Consider the following 22,508-nt stretch of genomic DNA (forward strand, 5'->3'; position numbering starts at 1 on the left):
TAATTATTTTAAAAAAAATAAAAAGTTTATATAGAGTGAGCTTCCGCCTTGGGTGAGTAGAAGAGGACTGGGGACTCGCTCTTTGAATGGGTATTGATTCGGTATACTGATGACAAGTGAAGCGATGTAGTAACATCGCGCCCTTAGAGATTATCGTAAACAGTGAAGGTAGTTTAAATTGAACTCTAAAGAACGTTTGTAAACACTACTGCTGACGAGGACACGCTAAAGTAAAGTAAGTCTCTCTCTCTCTCTCTCTCTCTCTCTCTCTCTCTCTCTCTCTCTCTGCATGATTGTAATCTAGTAATCTATTCAATTTAATTTAGTCTCTTGTCCTTTGTCATGTCTTGTCTCGAGAATTGAATGCATTAAACACGTATGACGCATTTTTCGTTAAAGTTTTAAAAGACAAGTGTAGTCTTCATGTACATTTTTCGTTCAAGTTTTAAAGGTCACAGTCTTCATGTAAATGGAGACTGATGTATACTAGTATGTTGTACAAACCATTCATCAACATTAAGTCTACGTACTTTGCGCATAACATTCACGGAGAAGACCCAAAATGAAAGATGAAAGTAAATTAATAATCAAAAACTTATTTTTGAAATAGATCTATCAGAACACACTGTTGGCACATGGATATACATGTATGCATTCTTCTGTATTGTCTGAAAATATTAATATTAAATGAACTTCGGAAGCTATTTTAAAAAACTAATGAACGAAAAATACAGAATGCTGATTCTATATAGACCTGAATTTTATGCATGGCCATTTAATGTCAACGTTACCGACTGTAACTTTAAACCAACCATGTGGTACCAGATCATGTAGATGATATAAAATTTCGAAAATTTCAAATAAAATGTTTCCTGGTTGCATGTTTCATCTCTGTTACGTTGTTGAATGACCTCAATTAGATTTATTGCGTTAGCTTTACCAAAACACCATCACAAGTATCATCTAGAAAGTACAATGTACAACGATGTTAGTTCCGATTACTGACTATTTTGTAGTGAACTTGAGAACTAACAGCTCATCAATTTATATTTTGCATAGCCATTGTCTAGTTAATTAAAATTTCATGGTTACTTTTGCTGTACAGGGAGAGATTGTTACATAAATCACAACATGAAGTTGCACCCAAGTAAATGATATTATACTGTAATGTCTTCTTACGCCCCAAGAAAACTGCGAAAACTCATGTAATAAAATGTTGGCTTTCCTTTCAGACTTTTTACTTCTATTTTTTTATGTTACCTAATGTACAATATGTAGATACCTATAATGTGGTTTAATTTCCTTTATTTACACCTTGAAACCGCCAACTGCATTCTTAATATATATATCAATCAATAAAATTTTCTTTCATAAAAAAAATAAAGGCGGTATGATTAGTTGAAATGTTTAAATTCCGCTGTAAGCAACATTTTCTGCGAAATATATTGTAATAGGAACTGCAACTGCTGTGCTGGCATATGTTGAGCTAAATATACCAACAGGGAAATTGTAGTTCATGCGCCATGTTTATCGCAAAACGTAATTGTAAACTGTTTGTTTGCAATTCTTGATTTTTTGAAAGTATAAAATACATATTTCGTATCAGTATGATTATTTAATTAATGGCTGTATGTTTATTGTAGAATGTACACAAGACTATATCGCGGTGGAACCTTTATATCCCCGATCCCCCTTGAAGACCCGCCGTCAGATCCTGTGGCCCCGACACGTACAGCAGAACCTGTCGCTTCGGGGAGTATCGCTACATACGGACCACCCCGGGTCAAAGAGAGGCCGTGGGCCCGGGATAAACGCCTCGGTACACGCAACGCCGGTGACGAAAGTAAGGGCTCTGATCTTTTGACAGTTTAGTCGATATTCAGGGCATGGATTTTAATTGAATATTATGAAATATGATTATCTTTACCTTACATCAAAGTTGATCGAATATGTATGCATAATTTTTTTTCTTTTGGGGAAAGAATTTCTAGTAATGATATCAATAAAAATAATGTCCATTGGTACATGACAGTTTATATGTGCTCATATAAATTTAACGGATACAAATTTTTCATCTTATCATTAATTTGTTTTGGCACTTATAAAGGTGATGAAGATGAAGAAGATAAAAAGGCCTCAGAGGAAGAGCTAGCTAAAGATCTCCATGTTGTGTCTGTTGATGTAAAAATAACCGAAAATTGCGAGAAACACAGAACATCTCAGTACTCGTGTACCAAGGCTCGCAAGAATCAGGACGGGGTGTCCCTACCCCCGGAGTTAGTCGTCCGGCGGGGTCAGCCCTTTAGAATCACAGTCAAATTTAATCAGCCATTCTTAAAAGAAAAACATGGGATGCAGATAATATTCATTACAGGTAAAAACAAAATTAAAAGTCAGAACATTTGATGTCCAATTATCTTTAACCATTTGCATAATGTGACGTGTGTACCGGTACTCTGTTGCAAAATTTCCACAGCTAATCATTATTCAAAATATATATAACTAATATGATATAACTTAATTTTAAAATTAAATCCTCATTTCATTTAAAAAAAAACTCACTAATTTTAACTCTTAACATACACAATATTGTAATGGAATACTCTATTCAAGGAAATATTCGCCTCGTTTTATTTTCGCTTCTTTCGCCCTTGTTGTTAGCAGGCGAATTCCAGTGTCTTAAATTATCTCTCTTTCAACAGAACTATGTCCGGGCAAATTCAAGATGGGATGAAATCGTTTGCAAGTGAATAAGGGCGAAAAAACACCGCGAACATAATCCTGTATACAGCAATAATTTTTTCTTTGTGAGAATCATTGAATCATACTTTTTACAGGAAAAAACCCGAGACCCTCCGATTTCACATTAGTACAACTGGAACCTTTCAAATCAGTGGAAGCTGAACATGGGTGGAAAAGCCAGGTAAACGAGACTAAAGGCGACAGTCTGACCCTGGACATCACCCCGTCCAGCTCCTGTGTGATCGGGGAGTGGTCACTCAGTGTGACCACGGTCTTCTCCAGCAGTTCCCTGTTCTGTTTCTTGTTTCCAGACGACATCAATATATTGCTGAATCCTTGGTGCAAAGGTACTTTTTCCCGACAAACTTACATGTACTGTTTACGTGTTATTTCGAGCGAATAATTTTGGCAAAAATTGATTTTTCAACTATTTCTGAATTGGTATATTTAGTTTTGATTCATAGACATAACATTTAAGGATGTACTTGATGTAGAGAAAACTGTTTTACGCTTAAAACGCTAAAAGGAATAGATGTACACGTAACTATACATGTAATACGGTTACAATATTTTTGAAAATTCGCGAGAAGAACGTGTCCGATTATATGTTTTGATTTATTTAATCCATATCGGCTACTTGACATATACAAAATATACACCTTTTAGAAATGAGTCCTCACCAGTTATTGATACACGTATAAAACAAATGACTTTCATGTATAATGTACAAGTTGTTTATGCCTATCTATTTAACAGACGACATAGTTTACCTAGAAAACGAGAACCTTTTGAATGAGTATGTTTTGAACGATAGAGGCGTGATTTTCGCTGGGAATTATCGACAGATTGGAGGGCGGCCATGGAACTTTGGACAGGTTTTATTTCTTTTATAAACACGAACACAAACTGGATGTATCCATGGAAACTTGAATATCCACTTAAATTTTTTCTATATTTGTGGTATCAATTTATGGAATTTCTCTTTTTTCCCCAAAAAAGTTTGAGGAAGGTGTCTTAGAGATTTGCTTTCATCTTTTGCGACGATCCCACAGTAACACAGTTAACGGAGCCAAGATGTCAGACCCGATTCAAATCTCACGGACCATTACCAAAATTGTAAGCTTAGCCACTGTCGAAGTTAACTTATTTCAAGATTTATCACCCTAAGTTTATTTCAATTACATCAAATGTCTCTTTCATAATAGCAGTTAATTACAATTTGATAGCCTTCATAAAACTAGTACTGTACTTCTAATTAACTTATCATCAAATTGCAGCTGTCTTATTGCGAGTAAATGATATGAACTGTCTTTTGTCAATAGTTAAACTGCCAGGATGATGACGGAGTCCTCGTGGGGAATTGGTCCGGAGATTACAGTGATGGCAAAAAGCCAACTCATTGGACCGGAAGTGCAAAGATTCTGCGCCAGTACGAAAAAAATAAGGGGGACCCTGTTTGTTTTGGTCAATGCTGGGTATTTTCTGGGCTCGTTACAACAGGTACGTGTATATATCATATTAGATCTATAACAGTCTCTTTAGAACTCTATCTTGTAAATTACAAATCATTTTACTTTTTTAGAATCTAGTCGATTAGTTGCATGCTTTTCATTTTGAAAAGATTTTAATTTTGTTAAAGACATGATTTTCCAAACAAAAAAATCTTTGTACATGTACAATTCGATTAATAAATCCCGGTAAGCTGATTAAAAAAATCATAGACATTAATATGTTTCCTGTCCAAAGTTTGTAGGGCGCTCGGGATGCCGGCGAGGAGTGTCACGAATTTCAGTTCTGCGCATGACACTGACTGCAGCTTGACTATAGACACAGTCATGTGTAAGAACGAGAAAGGCGGCTTGGATAAGATACCGGAACTCTGTTACGACTCAGTCTGGTAAAGCGCCACCTATATATATACACACGTAGCTGTTATTTTGCATTATACTGTAAACAGCTTCGCTCCCGTCCCATATGTAGTTTACTTATCACGTACAGTACAGGGCCATAAGACAGCAAATATACATGTATACATGTATATCATACCAGAACACCTACAATCCATGTAACTGATATTATCGTCTTCACGATGTATACTTACAGTATATAATATTATACAGTTATTTAATGCTTGAGCAGCGTGCAGGGAACAGCTCAGTATGATCAATTGCCCGAGGCCAACGGCCGAGGGCAATAGATCATACTGAGCTGTTCCCTGCACCAAGGGAAAAAAAATTTGGTCTATTGACTGTTCAAGCATTAAATAATTGTTTTATAACCTAATTCCTTTTTTAGTTTTCGGGGTTTACAATTTGCATTATGCAGATGGTTTTCGTGCCATTGTGCAATATACTCAGATTTTTTCCCACCTTTTACATGCACAGAACCTGTTGCATGCATGACAACATCTCAATTTAATATTAGTTTACACAAAGGAGGGGGATCTTAAACCCATTAGATTTTAAATAGTCTTTTACCTTATTTGAGGCTTTAAAGCTGTTGATTATTTGATACTCCATTTAGATAACATTGAATTTGGTTTCACCAAGTACTAAAAACAACGTCTGTGTAAAGGAATATACATTCCCTGAGAACTATCGAAAGGATGTAACATTAACATACCAGCGTTCTGAAATACATTGCCGTTCCAATAGATCGTCTATTGACCGGCGGTCCAATAGATCGCAGTATATTGACCGGCGGTCTAATAGATCGCAGTCCATTGACCGGCAGTTCAAAATAGATGCAAATATTTAATCGGTAATAAAACAACAAAATCCCTTTGATTATGTAATAAATAAAAAAATTTCACCCACAGTCATCGATAAAGAGTATAAAGTAGATACATCCGGTCATTCGCAGAATTTTCAAGTCAGTATAAGCACCAAAAAATTTGTTCATTTGTTGGATGCTGTAAATATGCATCATATTGGACAGTATACTGTAAACAAGAACGTTTATGTGCAAAAAAAATAAGATATTCAAATGACAAAATTATATCGATTCACTTGCGATATACTTTAGAACTGTATCTAAACAGCCGTAATCAATTTTCATTATTATTGACCTACAAAAATTTTTTTTAGATATCAACTGAAAATTTAGTAAGAGCTTCACTTGAAATACTTGTCACTTGTACTAAGATTGTGCGTGCATAAATTTAATAAATTTTTTAACAAATGAATAACGTGGTCATTATTGCTTGTTTACGTGTGTTTACCTGTAACCCATGTTTTTAAAAGGAATTTTCACGTCTGGAATGAAGTATGGATGGCCCGCGGGGATCTAGGTACCAGTTATCACGGCTGGCAGGCAATAGATGCAACGCCGCAGGAACTCAGCGGGGGTAAGGCAAACTAAGAATTTAAATAACGGAAGATGTATGACCATGCGGCCGTATGAAATGCAAATTTCATGTACATGTACCAGTATTTGAATTCAATATCACTTTTGAAACCTTACTGGACCAATGATAATATTCCATCAGTTTATAAAACATCGAAACTTTTGGCGCCGATACTTTCCTCACCACTTACACATTTATGTTATTAATAGGGACATACTGTTGTGGCCCGGCGTCAGTGGCCGCCATTAAGAGAGGCGACTGTTCCGTCAACTACGACACAGCTTTCGTTTTCTCTGAAGTAAACGCCGACAAAATAGTGTGGTGCCGGTTAAAGGAGGACAAATGGCAGATGTTATACAGCGATACAGATGAGTAAGTTTAAAAAAGTGCCTTACTTTAACTAACGAATTTATAATCCCCTATAAAGTTAAATCATCATAAGAACATTTTGTTTCTTATTTGTATGTAGTGTTGGTCGGTGCATCAGTACCAAGGTGGCGGACGGGAAGGCCTTTTCAGAAACTCTCAGTGTCGGTTCCGAAAAGTTCCGGGAAGACATAACTGACAGCTATAAATGTAAAGAGGGTACGTAAAGGGTTGCTAGTACATGCTGTCGTTTGAATGAAACTGTTTCATGTAGTTTCGTAATTGTATCACTGTGTATAGAGTTTACTTCAAGGCTTTTGGTGGTGCTACCAACGATACTTCAAACTTATACTAAAGCTACAAAGACTACTTAAATTTTTCATTATATAAAAAATTCTGGTTTTTTTATTGCAAGACCGAAGAAATTCTGCTTCCGTATTAATTGATAAAGTAACCCAAAAATTAAGATGTCGCAGATTCGAACACTCTAGCGCGTAAAGCAATTAATTAAATTGCCTCTATACTATTAACAGGAACTCTGGAAGAGAGAATGGCAGTTATGCAGGCCTCTAAGTCTGCCAAAGTGGACCGGGATAACCTCAAGACACAACTAAAAGTATATATGCTTGTAAACCTAAATAAAATACATGTATATACATACAAATGGGCGGTTCATCACTTTTGTAGTGCTTGCAGGGATAAAATTTGTGTCGACTTTTGGTTAAACAATATTTCATATAAAAGACATGTCTTTTGTATAAAAAAGAATTTAAGAATTAAAGAAAAGTAATTCATTAATTTTGTTTTATCTCCAACACTTATCCAGATGATACTGACAATTTCATATATCTATAAATTGTTTTAGCACCACATAAACTTTAGATGAAATGCCTCTGTAAAAAAATCTTTATATGTTATTCTATAAGCTCAGGTTCCTTTTTTAGGATCTTAGAATTAGCATTCTGGATGAGGATGGTATCATGGTAGGAGAAAACTTCACGGTCAAAACGGAAGTGACGAAACTCTGTGAACAAAAGCGGACGGTTTCTAAGTTGATTGTGGAGGTGTACACGAAGAGGTACACCGGCGATATCGTGTCCCACGTGACCTCTCATACATTTACGGACATCGCTTTGGATGGAAAGAAAGGAGAAAGTAAGTGGAGTAGAATGATGGTATGCCATGACATTAAGGAGGCGTGGTAGCGATTTTGAGAACATTTTCAAATACAGTACATGTATTATGACGGCTTTTCTTTGGGAAGGGTCAAACAAGACAACATGTCTGATATTTGTTTAAAGGTTGATACATGTATTTTATTTTGACTCCTGTCCCTTAGATCAAGGATCGGGGTCTCAAAATGTTTTGCTTGTGTGTCCTATTTGTCTGTCGTTCTGTCTGCATATATTGTATAACTCATGACAAACTCTGACAATTTGGCAGGTTATAATAGACCACAAATTGTTCAAACTGAGACTAGCAGGTTGTCATGTCCTAAAAACCTAATAACGTTTTTTCCCCGTAGAACAAGTTCTGACTCACGAGGTAAAGGGCGAGACGTATGTCCCTCATCTTGTGGAACAGTGTGCAATGGAGGTGCGCGTGACAGCACTGATCAAAGAAAATGGCGTAATCTACATCAAGAGTGACGAATTCCGTCTACGAAGACCAGACCTGTCTTTCGAGGTACATAAAAAAATTGTACCCGTCTCAAAAAATCAAAGTCCTGAAAGTACTACTGTGTGAATAAAATGTAAAGCGAATAATTCAGGGAATAAGTTGATGATATTCTTCTGATTATTCTAGTGATTTAGGTTTAGAGGGAAATTATTTCCCATTGTACCAATACGGATATATTTATATATATATATATCTCAAGTTTCGCGCCTATGATACCTTTTCAGGTTCCAAAAAATGCAAAGAATGGAGTCCCATTTGACCTGACAGTTTCCTTCAAGAACACACTACCACATCCTCTTACGAAATGCAGCCTCGATTTGGACGGAGTAGTGGAGGACGATGAAGTCAAGCTATCGTAGGTTTTTATTCCATTTGATGACTTGATCCCATTGAAAGATTATCCTCATAAATTAATATCTTATTTATCACATACTCAAACACACATACACACTCACATGCTCTTCAAGTGGGATCAAGTCATTGAGTGGGACGAAAAAAGTAAGTTTTCGTCCCACTTGAAATGACTGCACTGCATCATGCAACACAACCACAATAGACACCATATATATAAACATCCTAGTCTCCAAAAGTTCGTGACCAGCGCGTTAACACGACAAAATAAGTATTGTTGCATAATTTGATGTGTAAGTTATAACGAAAATAAAAATATATGACAGACAGCGACATTGTTTAGGTATTTGTTGGTTGACCTTTGTATCTGGTTTGGATAATAACCATCACACACAGCATGGTTTTCAAGTTATATTATTTGAATGAAACACTTTGCATTAAAATGATACATAAAATTATAAAGCACTTATAATAGTTTTATTTTGTATTTTAAAAAAATAAAACAAATTTTTTTTTTCTCTTCAACTGCTTGCAAAAAAGCATAATTCTATCTATAAAAAACAAAATTATCCAAAAATTTGGTGAAATCTTTACAAGAGCTATTGAAATCGGTAAACCATACATAAACGTATTTGCTTGCACACAGCTTAAGGACTTGGATATTGTAAAAGAAAATATTCGAGTCCAATCATCGGGACTGTAAAGTTTCGTTTGTTGACTCAATTGATTTACAACGCACCAGTCACAGAATGATAAGGTTATTTATTCAACATTTTTGACAGTTACAAAAGAAAAACAAAGTTAACAAATAACAACATACACCTAAAACAATAGTTCTCAATATGACTTCGTTAAAAGTGTTTTGATTATGAATTTCAAAATATTTCGAAAAATTTCTACCTGAAGAAAGAGTACAACATGACTTTCATGTAACATGTGTCTCAACCAACTTAATATTTTTCATGGCATTTCTTCGAGTACGAACGCCTGACTAAAAGAAATCATAAATGAATTATTAAATATAATGAACGCGATAAAGTTCAATATTTATAATGGATTGTTATGAAACATGAAGGTACACATGTTTTCATTATTACGCTCGGTTTTCACCCTCATGGTTCATATAAAAAGTTATATGACTCGTAGTTTAATCATAATTTAGCTCTCTTGTTCACAGATTATTTCAAAACTGTATGCTGATCTCCCAAGTCTTGACTTTCGAACTTTATAGGGACGTTCCCGCCAATTCTGAATGGAAGCACACGGTCAAGGTCACAGTAAACAAAAGTGGGCAACACCAGATAAGCGGAAGCTTTGACAGTGCGGAACTGACGGACATTTCTGGGTACATCAACTTCACCCTGAAGGATTAGCGCTGTGCGAAACTTTCACAGCCGCGCCATGCCGAAACCTGTGACTTATAGTGTCTGCCCGACTGTAACAGCAAAGTATAGGGAGAGGGAGGGAGTACAAGTGTTTTGTTAGTATGTAGCGAGGGAGATAATGGCATAGCAATACAGTGGTGCATAATGATTTTTTTTAAACCACTTTGTTGGAAAACTTTAAACTATTTTTTATTTTACATTTTCTTCATACTTACTATAGATTGTAATACTAACGTGTTTTAGGTAATAATTAGTTTCTAAAATCTTTTAAATGTTAATTGTTTCATAGGTCACTTTTTATATATCCATTTGTATATCATTCTGTAGATTTTATACGATTTTATATGAGGTATACTGTTAATAAAAATTGAAATAAGTGACTGTGTTTTATCCACTTTCTTCATTAACCGTTTTCCATCCAAAAGTAAAACCTAAAAGGATCAAATGTTCATAAAATAAAGACGGGGAATGTTGTTAATAATAAACTATGTTCGTTCAAGAAAAAATGTTTTAATATGATCACTGAAAACAGTCGAAACCTTTGCATGTTGTAGCTTACTACTTTTAGAAAATCAACCCGTTTGATTTACTCTATTTATGCATGTTACAAAAGCAGAAATAAACCCTTTACACGTACCCGTTCAAAAATTCAAAAAAAAAATGGTAAAAAATCGACTTTGATACATCAGGAAATATCCTTTGAGCTTCGCAAATTAGTGTCTAACACTCTATCTTTTCGTATATCTCGTCCTCCCTAAGATTACGGACGTTTGAACACTTTGGAATCAGGTTTTCTTTGATTGGCTCGTTTGAATATACGTCACCCACGTCATTTCCGTAATAGACGTTCTCACTGGTTGTGCTATTGTCGTAAACGTCACACTTCTGGTCATGTGCGTCCTTCATCTCAGTGTACTCGTCATCAGCCTGTACACCGGAAGTATCTCCCATAAACGTATAGTATTGAGAGGTACGATCATTGGTGGCCGCCATTGGCTGATAGTAAGTTTCAGCTTCGTTCTTTTCTGATGACGGAGGTTCGTTAATCGCTTGGTAATGGTTACTATAGTGTACCGGTAAATCAGTCACGGTTTGGTAGGTGGTATTTCTGTGATTGTCGTCTGCTTCTTCTTCTTTCACTGTAACTATGTGATGTCCTTTAGGTTCTTTAACGTCATTGATAAACATATCTGGCATTAGTTGATAATCATTCGAGCTGTTGCTAACTTGTCTGACTAACTTTTGGTTTGGAGATGTAATCATGGGTTGGGTCTCTTTCTTTATTTTACTACCGTTTTGTTGACCGTTGCAAGCCATGGTCTCTATATGGATAGTGCTGTATCCATCAAAGTCTGCCTGGTAGAGTGCGTTGGGCTGCTGGTGAACGATGGCCTGTGGGATACAGCTGTTCTCTGAACAAGACACAACGGGACAAGTTACTCACTGCTGGTGGCCTACTTTTTAACCAGTTAGTTTCCAGAAATAACAGTATTATAATAGTTATGATATCAGATATATAATCAGTTTTGTAAACAAAATGTTTTAGAGCTGATCAATTCTGAAATACATTATCGGCTAAAACAAATAATTATTTTTATTAACGCATTACCTTTTCTTCTACAACAGCATGTTTTCTTCCTAGAATTATTTGAAAATGATACAAAAGAGAATGCATGGTATGTAATATATATTATAGTGTAATGGTATCGATACATCAATCCGTATGTAACAGAAGAATTAACGACAGTTTATTTTTTATCATTCACTGAAGAATGAATTTGTCACTTATAAGAATAAACACAACATCAACAGTTCCGATAAACTTTAAAGCACGCTTTGAATTTTCAAAATTGTCAAACGGTAGGTACATTTGTACAGTATATGCATTCTACTTACCTCAGAGCAAGCATGGCCACAGCTGCCGTGACAAGTATGACAGACACAGCGCTTCCAGCAACTACCCACGTTGTTTCAGAACCGTCTAGAACGAAAAAACGATTGCCGATGTAATAAATATTAAAAAAATAACCGACAAAATGTTTTTATCAATATTTCTCCAAACAGTACCGATTGCAACTCCTTACAAGCTACAAAGTCGGTAAACATTAAGTTAAACATATGGGACATAACATGTTGAAAGTATAATTCAATGTTTCCCTCATAGGCAAGTGTACGTCAATGACGGACTCCAAACAACCATAAATCACATAGTCCTCAGGGACTTGTGTACACAGCCAGTTATAACTCGAAATTTACGTATACGTGATAAAAGATTCACGTGAATTTAACGTGAAATTTATGTGAATTGAAAATCACCTTCAAGAACTTTTTCGCGGGAAATTTTCCGCTTGAATGATAGATTGTAAGCCTTTGCTATCTCACATGTAGATGTCTAGCTTTCGGGACGTTGGACTTTTAGTTCAATTTTTTTTATTTCTTAGAACGACCAATTCAGTTAAATGATACAGAACAAATAGATTTCTTTTTAGATTTTTTATTTTTAAGTAAACACCTAGTTTAAAAACGCTGTTTTTCATCACATTATTTCTTTCCAACTTTAAAAGACAACATTTCTTAAAAGCTTTAGCAAAATTCCTCTCGTAATTTAATTTGGTAATTTTTCTCTTACTGTATACAGGGAAATATTCGCCCCGTTTTATTTTCGCCCCTTTCGCCCTCCTTGTCTATGGGCGAATTTAAGACTGGGCGAATTCCAATGTCTCAAATCAAATCATAGTAAATACAAACGTGCCTGTGGTGTGTGAAGCCTGTATATGTTATAAATTTGTTTAAAACAAGCTTTCAAAGAAACCTGTCAGAAATATTTCATGCTGCTGCATACCTATGGTTGATCTATTCACGATGTTCGTGGTGTTGTTCTGACCTAAAACAAAAAAAAAGTGTATTATGGTTAAATTCACTTATTTTAAGGTTGTCGATTAAAGAGGCTCTATATTTGTACAGCATTTATCCACCTCCTAACCAATAAGAGTTTAATGAAATTTTTGGATGAAATCAACTATCAAACAAAATGTGGGGTTTTTTTTGGTTAAATAAAAAAGCTTGAAGTCATACCTCAAATGATTTAAATTTCGATTACGTAAGAAACAGACACGATAAAACAGAAATTGGGGGGGGGGGTATTTCTATGAAAATCAATTTAAGTATCATGTTTAGGAAACCCATCTGAAGTGGATTTATATTCGGCACATAGTTCAAAGGTATGAAACTTTACATGTTAAATAATCTCCACTTGACCTACCGTCACATTTTCCGGTTTCCTCGAGTCGCGTGAAGCAGTCCCCGAGAATGTACTCACACTGTGATCGGGAACAGGTCTCCAGGCAGTCGTGTAAGACGGCACACTGAAATTGAAAGGTCAAAAATGATTTGTTATTTGATAAACATTTTTGTTCGGAAAGGGGGGGGGGGGGTGAATAATGCATAATAGTCTGATATGATATTGAGTAGTCATAACGGCTTTATCGCTTTTTGGGCAATAAGATGTTGTAAAATGAAAAAAAATTCTTTAAGTGCTGAATGCCTATTTTTATAGTTAATGAAGAAAGGCTAAAATGCTGAATTAAAGGTTGATTAAAGATATTATTATAATAAAAAAAATAATTTTTGCGATAATATAATACTAAGCCATTTAATACAATGTTAGTTGAATATCATCAACATATTTAACTGTAGCATGTATAATGTAACCTGTAGTTCCATACTATTCGACTTACAAAACATACGTTTTTAAGCTTTACGAATTGCAAAATTAAACAAAATATCTGTTATTAGAGGGTACAAAGCTTATTTTTCATTGCCAAATTTATAATGAACCCTTTTCACGAACAAATTTTCAAATAAGATGAGGCGTCTGGATATTTTCATGAAGGTCCTAAGAATCCAAAAAAATTATGCAACAACTTTTTCATCAATACATGTACATACCGGGTACGTGCTTTAATATTGATCGATAATCTGATTTTTAGACTTACGTCACAGAGCCCAGATACAGTGGTTATGTCAAAGCAGCCGGATCCAGAGCCTGATCCATCAAACATATATTCCTCATCATCTGAAACAAATCCTGGAATTTGAAAAAAAAAATGTAGTAGAAAACTAAATTCACAAGAACATCCAAAGAGCGTACGAGTCATTTTTACCTTGCATCCCAAAGATTTGTTGAAGTGAAATCACAGTAATGAATTGCACGCACGATCTCATTGTCATTGAGGAGCTTGCGAACGAATTGAAAAAATAGACCAAGCAGGCATTGTCATACAGTACATGTACGTCATTACCGGATATCAACTTCCGCTACTATAAACAACAACAAAATATTTCTTATTTACACTATAATTTGGTATTAGTCAAATGTTACGTAATATGTAAATGTTTCATCACATGTGAGCAGGGAGACAATTTTATTTAGCTTTTACGTTGACAGTTGGATAATATTGGTTAAATATCTGATTCATCGTACATGTACATGTTATGTAATGCTATTTACTAATCAGTCAGAACCTATTTAATGCACTTAGCAATAGTACCCCTGACAGCATCAATAAATTTAGATTATTGATGAAAGAACACCAATAAAATTCACCATTTAAGAAAAAATTCGAAACAAAAATTTCACAATGGTGCGTGTGCCCTTTCTGAACGATCATAGTTTAACCATCATCATTGTGGAATGATTTATGCTGGGACTATTTAGGTTAATCCAATCTCCCCTTGAACTGACGACATGTGTCTGTGACTCACTGATACTTCACAATGATAGGACACTTGTGTACTTACATTCACTGTGATGTACATAAACCCCAAGTATCTATTCATTTTGGATAACAGAATTATGACTCCATTAAAAAGTATGCTGTATATACCAACGAAGTCTTCATTTACAACCCAGATATTATTGAATCTCAATCTTAACCAAAATGTTCCCGCCAATTTTACTTACCAGCGTATGGTTAAAGACACATAATAAACAAAGGCCGGGGGGGGGGGGGGGGGCATCAGATACACGTAAGTTAAAGTTTCGATAACACGGACCTGACAACTATACCTTCAAGGCATTGTCTTTCACTGATTCGCTTTGCCGAAATATTCTCTAACAGTACTCTATCAGTGAAGTACCAACAGCATAGATTGGGGAGATGCAAGTGTAAAAGGGTCTTGTCTATATTGTAAGGGGCCTAAAACGAAAGGTTACAAAAACGAAGTTACACCAAATTAGTCATAAAGTGTTAGTATAACAATTTTTAAAACCAAGTCTGGAAATTATATTTGATTGGAGGATTTAATTATAAGTAAAATGTTATTTGCAAAATAGTTTCCTTTTTCATACACATGTCGGTCTGAAAAAAATGCGTGGACACTTGATTTATCCTACTCTAAAATAATTTTTTTCATTAGTTACATGAAGCACTAGGTAAATATATTGTTTCTTTTCCAATGCATTAGGCCATATTTTTTATTTGATATTCAAAATGTTTTTCCAAAAAAAAAGTTGGGTCCGCTGGACTTAAAAAACAACAACAAAAGTGGTTTGTTCGTAGTTTTAGAAGTATGGGAGCGAAAAAGCAATAATTAGGTAATTGAAAATGAGTAATAAACTGCACTTAAAAGGCCAAACTCTGCTTTTTAGCGGGCGAAGAAAAAGCAAATATATAAAATATCACCCATGTTGTTTGTTTCTTTATTATTTGATTTTACGACAATTTGATCTGATTCAATACATATAATTGTATTTCATCCTCCATAATTGGGGCCTATCTAATCAACCGTTCATGAATATTTAAAAAAAAAAGGGGGAATTTATAATTGCGAAAATGGGGTGTTGTTTTTATTTATTTATACAAACAAAGTCTCATGTTATATCATAATTATACAAAGTGATTGACACACGACTAACCATAACATTTTTCCGAATCTAGTGAAGCTGTCCCCAAAAGTGCCCCCCCCCCCCCCACTGTAACGGGAACAGGCCCCCAGGTACTCATGTAAGATTTTAAATTCCGATTACGTATAACTTAGACCCGATTAACCCAAATTAAAAGGATGTTTCTATGAAAAAAAACAAAACAAGTAGCATGTTTAGAAAATTCATCTGATTTTAAGTGGATTCGTACTTGACACAGAGTTCAACGGTATGATCCATCACATATAAAGTGATCAACACTTGACCTACCATCAAATCTTCTGGTTTCTTCGAGTCGCGTGAAGCAGTCCCCGAGAATGTACTCACACTGTGATCGGGGACAGGTCTCCAGGCAGTCGTGTAAGACGGCACACTGAAAGACAAATGTCATCTTCAGTTAAAAAATTAAAAAAAAAAACCATTGGATTTGAAGAGGGGGGGGGGGGGGGGGGGTATTAAGCATGATACTACTTAGTTAGCTGGAAATAGTCAAGTCTTAGCCTTGTCATTTGCGATACACTTAAGTTTTTGAAAGTCGAATTATATAACATCAGAATAAAAAAAGGAATTTTTGGTAAAAAAAATGTCATTTTACGGCATCATTAAAGATATAGTACCAGAAAGTCTTCAAATTATAATTTAAAACTTTAAATCAAGACATTTAAGTGCAATAATAAATTTTCTGACATTTAGGTGCGGTTTCAAATGACCAAAAAACTCACGTCACAAAATCCCGATGCAATGGTAATCTCGCAGCAATCAGAACCCGAGCTCAATGTGTCAAACGTAAAGTCTTCATTGTCTGATAGAAAACCTGTGATTTTAAATAAAAGAATTTTTGTATTTTAGAAGATACTAAAAACTTATTAAGCACAATAAATATTCTAGATATCATAACCTTGTTTACCATAAGATTGTAGAAATAACATCACAACAAGGAGCAGTATGTAGGTTTTCATTGTCAAACGAACCTGAAGCTGTCCCGTCTACATGGACGGATGTCTACTTCCGCCAACATAACATCAATATTAAAAATACTTCTATGAAATGAAAAAAATAATAGTAAAAATTACATTACATGTGACACTGTCTAATTCTGTTTTGTGTCTACGAAAATGATTGGATATTGGGTTTTAAAACTGATATTATGCTCTTTTTTTTTAATAATAATCAAAATGCCTTTTACTCAAAAGTTCTCTCAAACAACTGATTTATCAATCACGTGGTACCCTCTTTGAGACAACATGAATTTCAAAAGCGTCAACTCACCGTCACTTCGTGGCCCAATGCTTATTCAAAGGGATAGGACAAGCGTTTACGATATATAGCTTTATAGCGAGGCGAAAAAAAATCGAAACTGTTTTCGAATGTTAAATTGTTATTTTACGTAAATATTTCATTTAATATTCAATTGCCATTATGTAACTAGCAATAATCTAACAGGAAGCGCCCCTCTCCTGAATGCTTCTGAAACTGGTTCCTATTTCTTATATCTTTATTTTTCATTAATAATTAACAACAAGTTTGACCCCGGAAGTGAATCAGCAATTGTTTCTACGACTTTTGTAGGATCTCATTACAATATTACGACTACAAGATCAAGAATACAAAACTGGAAAAAGTTTTATTATGGTGGAAAGAAATGGTTCAGCGAAATGAAAGCCAGGAAATTATGTAAAAAAAAGCTATCTATATCAAACATCCGTTTATCTATTTTATCTTTTTTTATTCTGTGTGCACCATGTAAAAATATAGTTACATGTAGTCGGACTTTTGACACATAGCACTTGAATTGATAGGCACGTAACATCCCCAACCTTAAAAAACGATGATACGTGCCTGATTGGTACGATGTTTTAATTATTCATTTGTTTGGTGTTTTATTGTGATAATCCATGTCACACATTTTAAATTTCATGTGCAAATGAGTGATGGATTCAATATGCATTCCATGTTTTACTTAATGGACGCCGTGGCGCAGCAAAGAAAACATTTCCGACTACTGTCTAAATCTTCGTGATTTCGATCCTCATCACATGGGTGGAACATTCATAATTATTTTGCTTTATTCGATTTTCCCCCTGAATTTATAATCTTTACATATGAACCAATCCCCCACCTCAATCTGACCTACAGACGAAACGACATGCATCTATGACACTAAAAATTCAGTGAAACTGGTCCCTTCTATATAATAAATTATCGTATTTATGTTTTTCGGAAGGATAATGTATGTGCTGTTTTATACTTTTTGTCTATAATGAACTTTAACCCCTTGTAAAGAACAAAATTCTACCCAAAAATAGGACGCTTACGTTAAAGGATGGATTAGGCTATTTGGTTGTTCCGAAGAAAATCAAAATAGACATGACTTAATTTTAAGTATGGCTTTTAAGACTTTCACCAAATGATGCTTTATGCCAACTTTGGCCAATTGATTCTAGAGAGAAGAAAAGTTTTACGACAACAAACACGACAGTTCTAAACGGATAAATTTTGACTATAAAAGCCTGTGGATTATAGCAACCGCTTCAATTCAACTGAGATTACAAATCTAGAATAAGCAACGTAAATCTATTTTCATATTTGAATTTTTGGAGGGTGGCTTTCAATATTTAAAGAATTTTTGTCATACGTTTCATTGCTATCTGCCTATTTACTGCTACACAAGGATATAGAAAAATTCCTGGAACCGCCCTAATCTCGACTGAGATTCGAATTGGCTTGATGCTCGGATGGACGTCTTCTAAATATCAAGCCGAGCCAAATTTTGCCTTTTCAAAATTCTTGAGCTTAAATTGGATTGGACCCCAGGAAAAGTTCCTGATCCGCCCTTATCTTGTTCGAGAGTCGGTTATACATCATATTGGATTGACGTCAAGATCAAGAAAAGCATAAACCGTCACTATGTACACATGTAGTTGCAATAAAAGGCAAAATATTTCTCTAAGTATTATAAAAATAAAAATATTTATTTATTACATATAATTAAATAGTCTAATGTACACAAATTAAATCATGGCACTGAAAACAATATTGGACAATTGAATGCAAATATGCAACAATACAACTGGTTTTATTATAGTAACTGTAAGATTTTACCTGTAAAGCTTTAATCCAAGTGTGAATTTACTGTATATAAAAAAGGAATATATTTTCAGCTATTAACTAATCAAAATTACAGAAGAATCATAGAAATTTCAACTCTGCCTCTCTCGATCGTGGTTTGTATGGAATAGTGAGTTGGCCCGTTTAACTACAGTCATTCAGTGACGGTCAGCTGGTCTGTGGACATAATACAAATCAAACTAGATTAGATTTACTAGGAGGTCACTTCTCATGGTTCTTATTTATCATACATGTATTCAATAAAGGAGCATGGTCACGATTTTAGTCAAGTTTTATTTTTCTTTTTTTTGCTGTTTACAATGCTTTAGGAATGCTTTTCTAATGATCAAATGAAATTTAAGAGTCAGTCGTAAAGTTACTGTATAAGCAAGATACAGGGCTCACAATACTTTGTAATGTAAACAAGGCTCGTGCCCTGCTTTTGTTCAAAATACCAGCAAAAGTCTTTATCAAACTAAATTGTCAATTTTCTTATTAATTTTAAGCAAAAATAAACAATTCTTAAAGTTAAACACATTTATTTTAAGTCTTAAACTGGAATTTTCTCTTCAACATCCAAAATGTAAACATATTGTTAACAAAGCAAAGAATTGTAAGTTCTGTAACTCGCTTATATGGTGTACGGATAGGGTCATTTGCGTTAGCGCGACATCGCGTTCAGATAAACGAGACATCGCGCTAACACACAACACGCCGTCGCGCTAACGCAACTTTGCACAACACGCCGTCGCGCTAACACACAACACGCCGTCTAGTCTCGTTCAACCAGACGCTCGGCTGTCTCCGTAAAACTCCGACGAGCAGACTCTCTGCTCGTCGGAGTTTTACGGAGACAGCCGAGCGTCTGGTTGAACGAGACTACACGCCGTCGCGTTAACACAACTTTGCACAACATGCCATCGCGCTAACACACAATACACTATCTCGCTAACACACAACACGCCGTCGCGCTAACACAACTTTGCACAACACGCCGTCGCGCCAACGCAACTTTGCAAGTTTCACAGTCTAGTAGGAAGTCGTGTCCGGAAATATTAGACTGCGCATGCTGAAATTTGTAGGCCTGCATGCAAGCATGGATGAAAAATAAATAAAATGTACTTTGAAATACATATATTATTTTCAATTATTATCAATACATATGAATAAAAATAAAGTTACTAGTATGTCACTGTATAAGGATATGCTAGAGTGCATATAAATTATTAATAAATCTACCAATTGATAAATTTAGCTTAAATATTTGATGTAATTAATTAATTCAGCAATGATATATTTATAACATGTACATGTCACAAATTCATATTAGGTGCTCTGTATATTACCAAAGCAAAGAAATTTTAAAATGTAAAATTACAGGTATATAACATGTCACACTGGCGTCGGAAGCAAATTAAAAGTGGGGGGCTAGACTAATCCTCAGAAATATTGAGAGAAAAAAACCTAATTCCCAAAATCATGAAATCCTAATCCGTGGGGGGTGGGGGTTATGCCTTTTACTCCAACTTCTAAATCTTTCAAACGTACATTACGGAACAATTATGTTTCCTGCGATAAAAAGTGTGTGTGTGGGGGGGGGGGGGGGGGGGTTGAACCCTATATTCTGCTATGTTCCTAATGGTGAGGTATTACTTATCAAAAAAAAGAAGGGGGGGGGGGGGGGGACTTCCCCCCCCCCCCCCCCCCCCCCCCCCGGTTCCGACGCCTATATGTCATGAATATATTATTGTTGATTTAATGAATTTTATCAAATATTTAAGGTTAATGGATCAATTGGTAGATTTTATAATAATTCATATCCTTATACAGTGACACACTAGTAACTATATTTTTATTCATATGCATTGATAATAAATGAAAATAATATATATATTTCAAAGTACATTTTATTTATTTTTCATCCATGCTTGCGTGCATGCCTACATATTTAAGCATGCGCAGTCTGATATTTCCGGACACGACTTCCTACTAGACTGTGAAACTTGCAAAGTTGCGTTAGCACGACGGCGTGTTGTGCAAAGTTGTGTTAGCGGGACGGCGTGTTGTGTGTTGGCGCGACGGCGTGTTGTGTGTTAGCGCGACGGCGTGTTGTGCAAAGTTGCGTTAGCGCGACGGCGTGTTGTGTGTTAGCGCGACGGCGTGTTGTGCAAAGTTGCGTTAGCGCGACGGCGTGTTGTGTGTTAGCGCGACGGCGTGTTGTGCAAAGTTGCGTTAGCGCGACGGCGTGTTGTGTGTTAGCGCGATGTCTTGTTTATCTGAACGCGATGTCGCGCTAACGCAAATGGCCCTATCCAGACACCATACGCTTATAACTCAACGAATGACACTCAAGTTTTGGTTGCCTACTAAAAAATTTCTTTCTGAAGCAATGTAAACAATAAAATCGAAATAATAATTTTTTACCAAAATCGTGAGCATGCCCCTTTAAGTAGTCAAGTCAATTTAAAGCTTTGTAAATAAACTGCATATGAAGTACCATACTAGTATCCTGCTGAATTAAAAATAATTAAAAACCAGGGAATTCATCACAATGCCATTATCTTTTTAACATGGATTTCTCTGCTGCAAAATCGTGTTTTCTTAATAATTCTTGAATGTATTTGAATTAACACAAAAGCGCACACAAATACTAGTATATGGGTTTTAAAACATATTTTTGAATTTTTTATTAACAAGATACCGATCATAGCAAAGCCAGTAGATAGGATGAAAAAGAGGGAATAATAGATTTCAGTTTTCTGTTATCAAAAGTATCCTTAAAAATCGAGTATGGGCATCTTTTATCAATACCTAAAACTAAGTCAATTAAACATTTCACATACCTCAAAGCAAACCAACTAAGGCGGCCAAAGCGCTCACTGCAACTACAAACCAAGACGTTTGGGAAACAATTGCTGAATCATGAAGATCTATAAAATGAAAGTTAAATATAAAAAAAACTGAAATATGTGCCTCTCCCCACCCCAATGAACCTTAACAAATTCCAATGATACTTTACATTCCCCCAATAAACTCCAGTGACACTCAAATGAAATTCCTTTGATTGATGATATAATATGGTCCAGTGTTACTCCAGAACACTCCATCTATTCTCCAAAGAATCACACAGAAAACTACTGTGTCCCCAATGTAACTGTCATTACATATTGGTCCCCAGTTAACTCTTTAACTGTAACTTTTTTCATCATTTGTCTAATTTTATTTAAAAAAAAATTGTCGTTTTTAAAGTCAGTTGGGATTTTAAAAAAAATTTTAATAATTTTTGTAACTAAGGGTTTAGTATTAATCAATTGTAGAGACCTACTATTGGAAAAGCTACTAACATAAAAAGTATAATGTTATATATACAAAGTGTTTTACTCGGTTATCTCTTACTCTGTGAGTGACTATTCACAACAAAAATCCTTTTTGTTTATTATCTTTTCGAGATACTAATGATGTTTGCTATTTATTTTTTTTAACATACATACTATTTGGTGGTTTATTCAAAGTGTTGGTGGATTTCGTTTCACCTAAAAAATGATATCAGTAAATTAATATCAAACTACTTGATTATCTATGTAATAAGTATTAACTTTATACGGAA

The 22,508-nt window shown here is 35.1% G+C and overlaps 2 protein-coding genes across 6 annotated transcripts; one reads left to right on the plus strand and one right to left on the minus strand.

The window, feature by feature from the left end:
- Positions 1-10: 10 nt before the first annotated feature.
- On the plus strand, positions 11-10,247 carry LOC136274029 (annulin-like). Of its 2 annotated transcripts, none has more exons than XM_066080037.1 (16): positions 11-235; positions 1,644-1,843; positions 2,108-2,374; positions 2,838-3,089; positions 3,499-3,617; positions 3,742-3,858; positions 4,065-4,242; positions 4,489-4,639; positions 5,985-6,088; positions 6,298-6,460; positions 6,558-6,673; positions 6,988-7,070; positions 7,399-7,609; positions 7,980-8,140; positions 8,359-8,489; positions 9,717-10,247. In XM_066080037.1, the coding sequence occupies exons 2-16, from the start codon at positions 1,645-1,647 to the stop codon at positions 9,856-9,858; spliced, it is 2,394 nt and encodes a 797-aa protein (XP_065936109.1). In that variant the 5' UTR covers positions 11-235; position 1,644; the 3' UTR covers positions 9,859-10,247. The 2 variants fall into 2 exon arrangements, with proteins under 2 accessions (XP_065936109.1, XP_065936108.1); XM_066080036.1 differs by lacking the exon at positions 11-235 and adding an exon at positions 1,445-1,539.
- LOC105341631 (uncharacterized) lies at positions 9,228-17,824 on the minus strand. 4 transcript variants are annotated; one of them, XM_034443219.2, is made up of 9 exons: positions 16,701-17,824; positions 16,516-16,607; positions 16,064-16,166; positions 13,866-13,945; positions 13,133-13,235; positions 12,713-12,754; positions 11,767-11,851; positions 11,480-11,508; positions 9,228-11,282 (listed from the first exon to the last, which is right to left on the minus strand). In XM_034443219.2, exons 1-9 carry the CDS (start codon positions 16,750-16,752, stop codon positions 10,591-10,593), a joined length of 1,278 nt encoding a protein of 425 aa, XP_034299110.2. In that variant the 5' UTR covers positions 16,753-17,824; the 3' UTR covers positions 9,228-10,590. The 4 variants fall into 4 exon arrangements, with proteins under 4 accessions (XP_034299110.2, XP_019928254.3, XP_011446555.2 ...); XM_020072695.3 differs by having other exon boundaries at positions 13,866-13,957; positions 16,701-17,823; XM_011448253.4 differs by lacking the exons at positions 16,516-16,607; positions 16,701-17,824 and adding an exon at positions 14,034-14,190.
- Positions 17,825-22,508: the final 4,684 nt, after the last annotated feature.

This window comes from Magallana gigas, chromosome 3 (assembly GCF_963853765.1).
Source record: "Magallana gigas chromosome 3, xbMagGiga1.1, whole genome shotgun sequence".
In the NCBI taxonomy this organism is placed as follows: domain Eukaryota; kingdom Metazoa; phylum Mollusca; class Bivalvia; order Ostreida; family Ostreidae; genus Magallana; species Magallana gigas.

Coding starts and splice junctions, on each gene's coding strand:
- LOC136274029 (XM_066080036.1), top strand. CDS start 1,517: ATGCGCCATGTTTATCGCAAAAC. Junction 7,610..7,979: donor GGATGGAAAGAAAGGAGAAA/GTAAGTGGAGTA, acceptor TTTTCCCCGTAG/AACAAGTTCTGACTCACGAG. Junction 8,141..8,358: donor GACCAGACCTGTCTTTCGAG/GTACATAAAAAA, acceptor ATACCTTTTCAG/GTTCCAAAAAATGCAAAGAA.
- LOC105341631 (XM_020072695.3), bottom strand. CDS start 16,752: ATGAAAACCTACATACTGCTCCTTGTTGTGATGTTATTTCTACAATCT. Junction 13,958..16,063: donor AGAAACCAGAAGATTTGATG/GTAGGTCAAGTG, acceptor TTCAAATTCCAG/GATTTGTTTCAGATGATGAG. Junction 13,236..13,865: donor CTGTATCTGGGCTCTGTGAC/GTAAGTCTAAAA, acceptor TTTCAATTTCAG/TGTGCCGTCTTACACGACTG.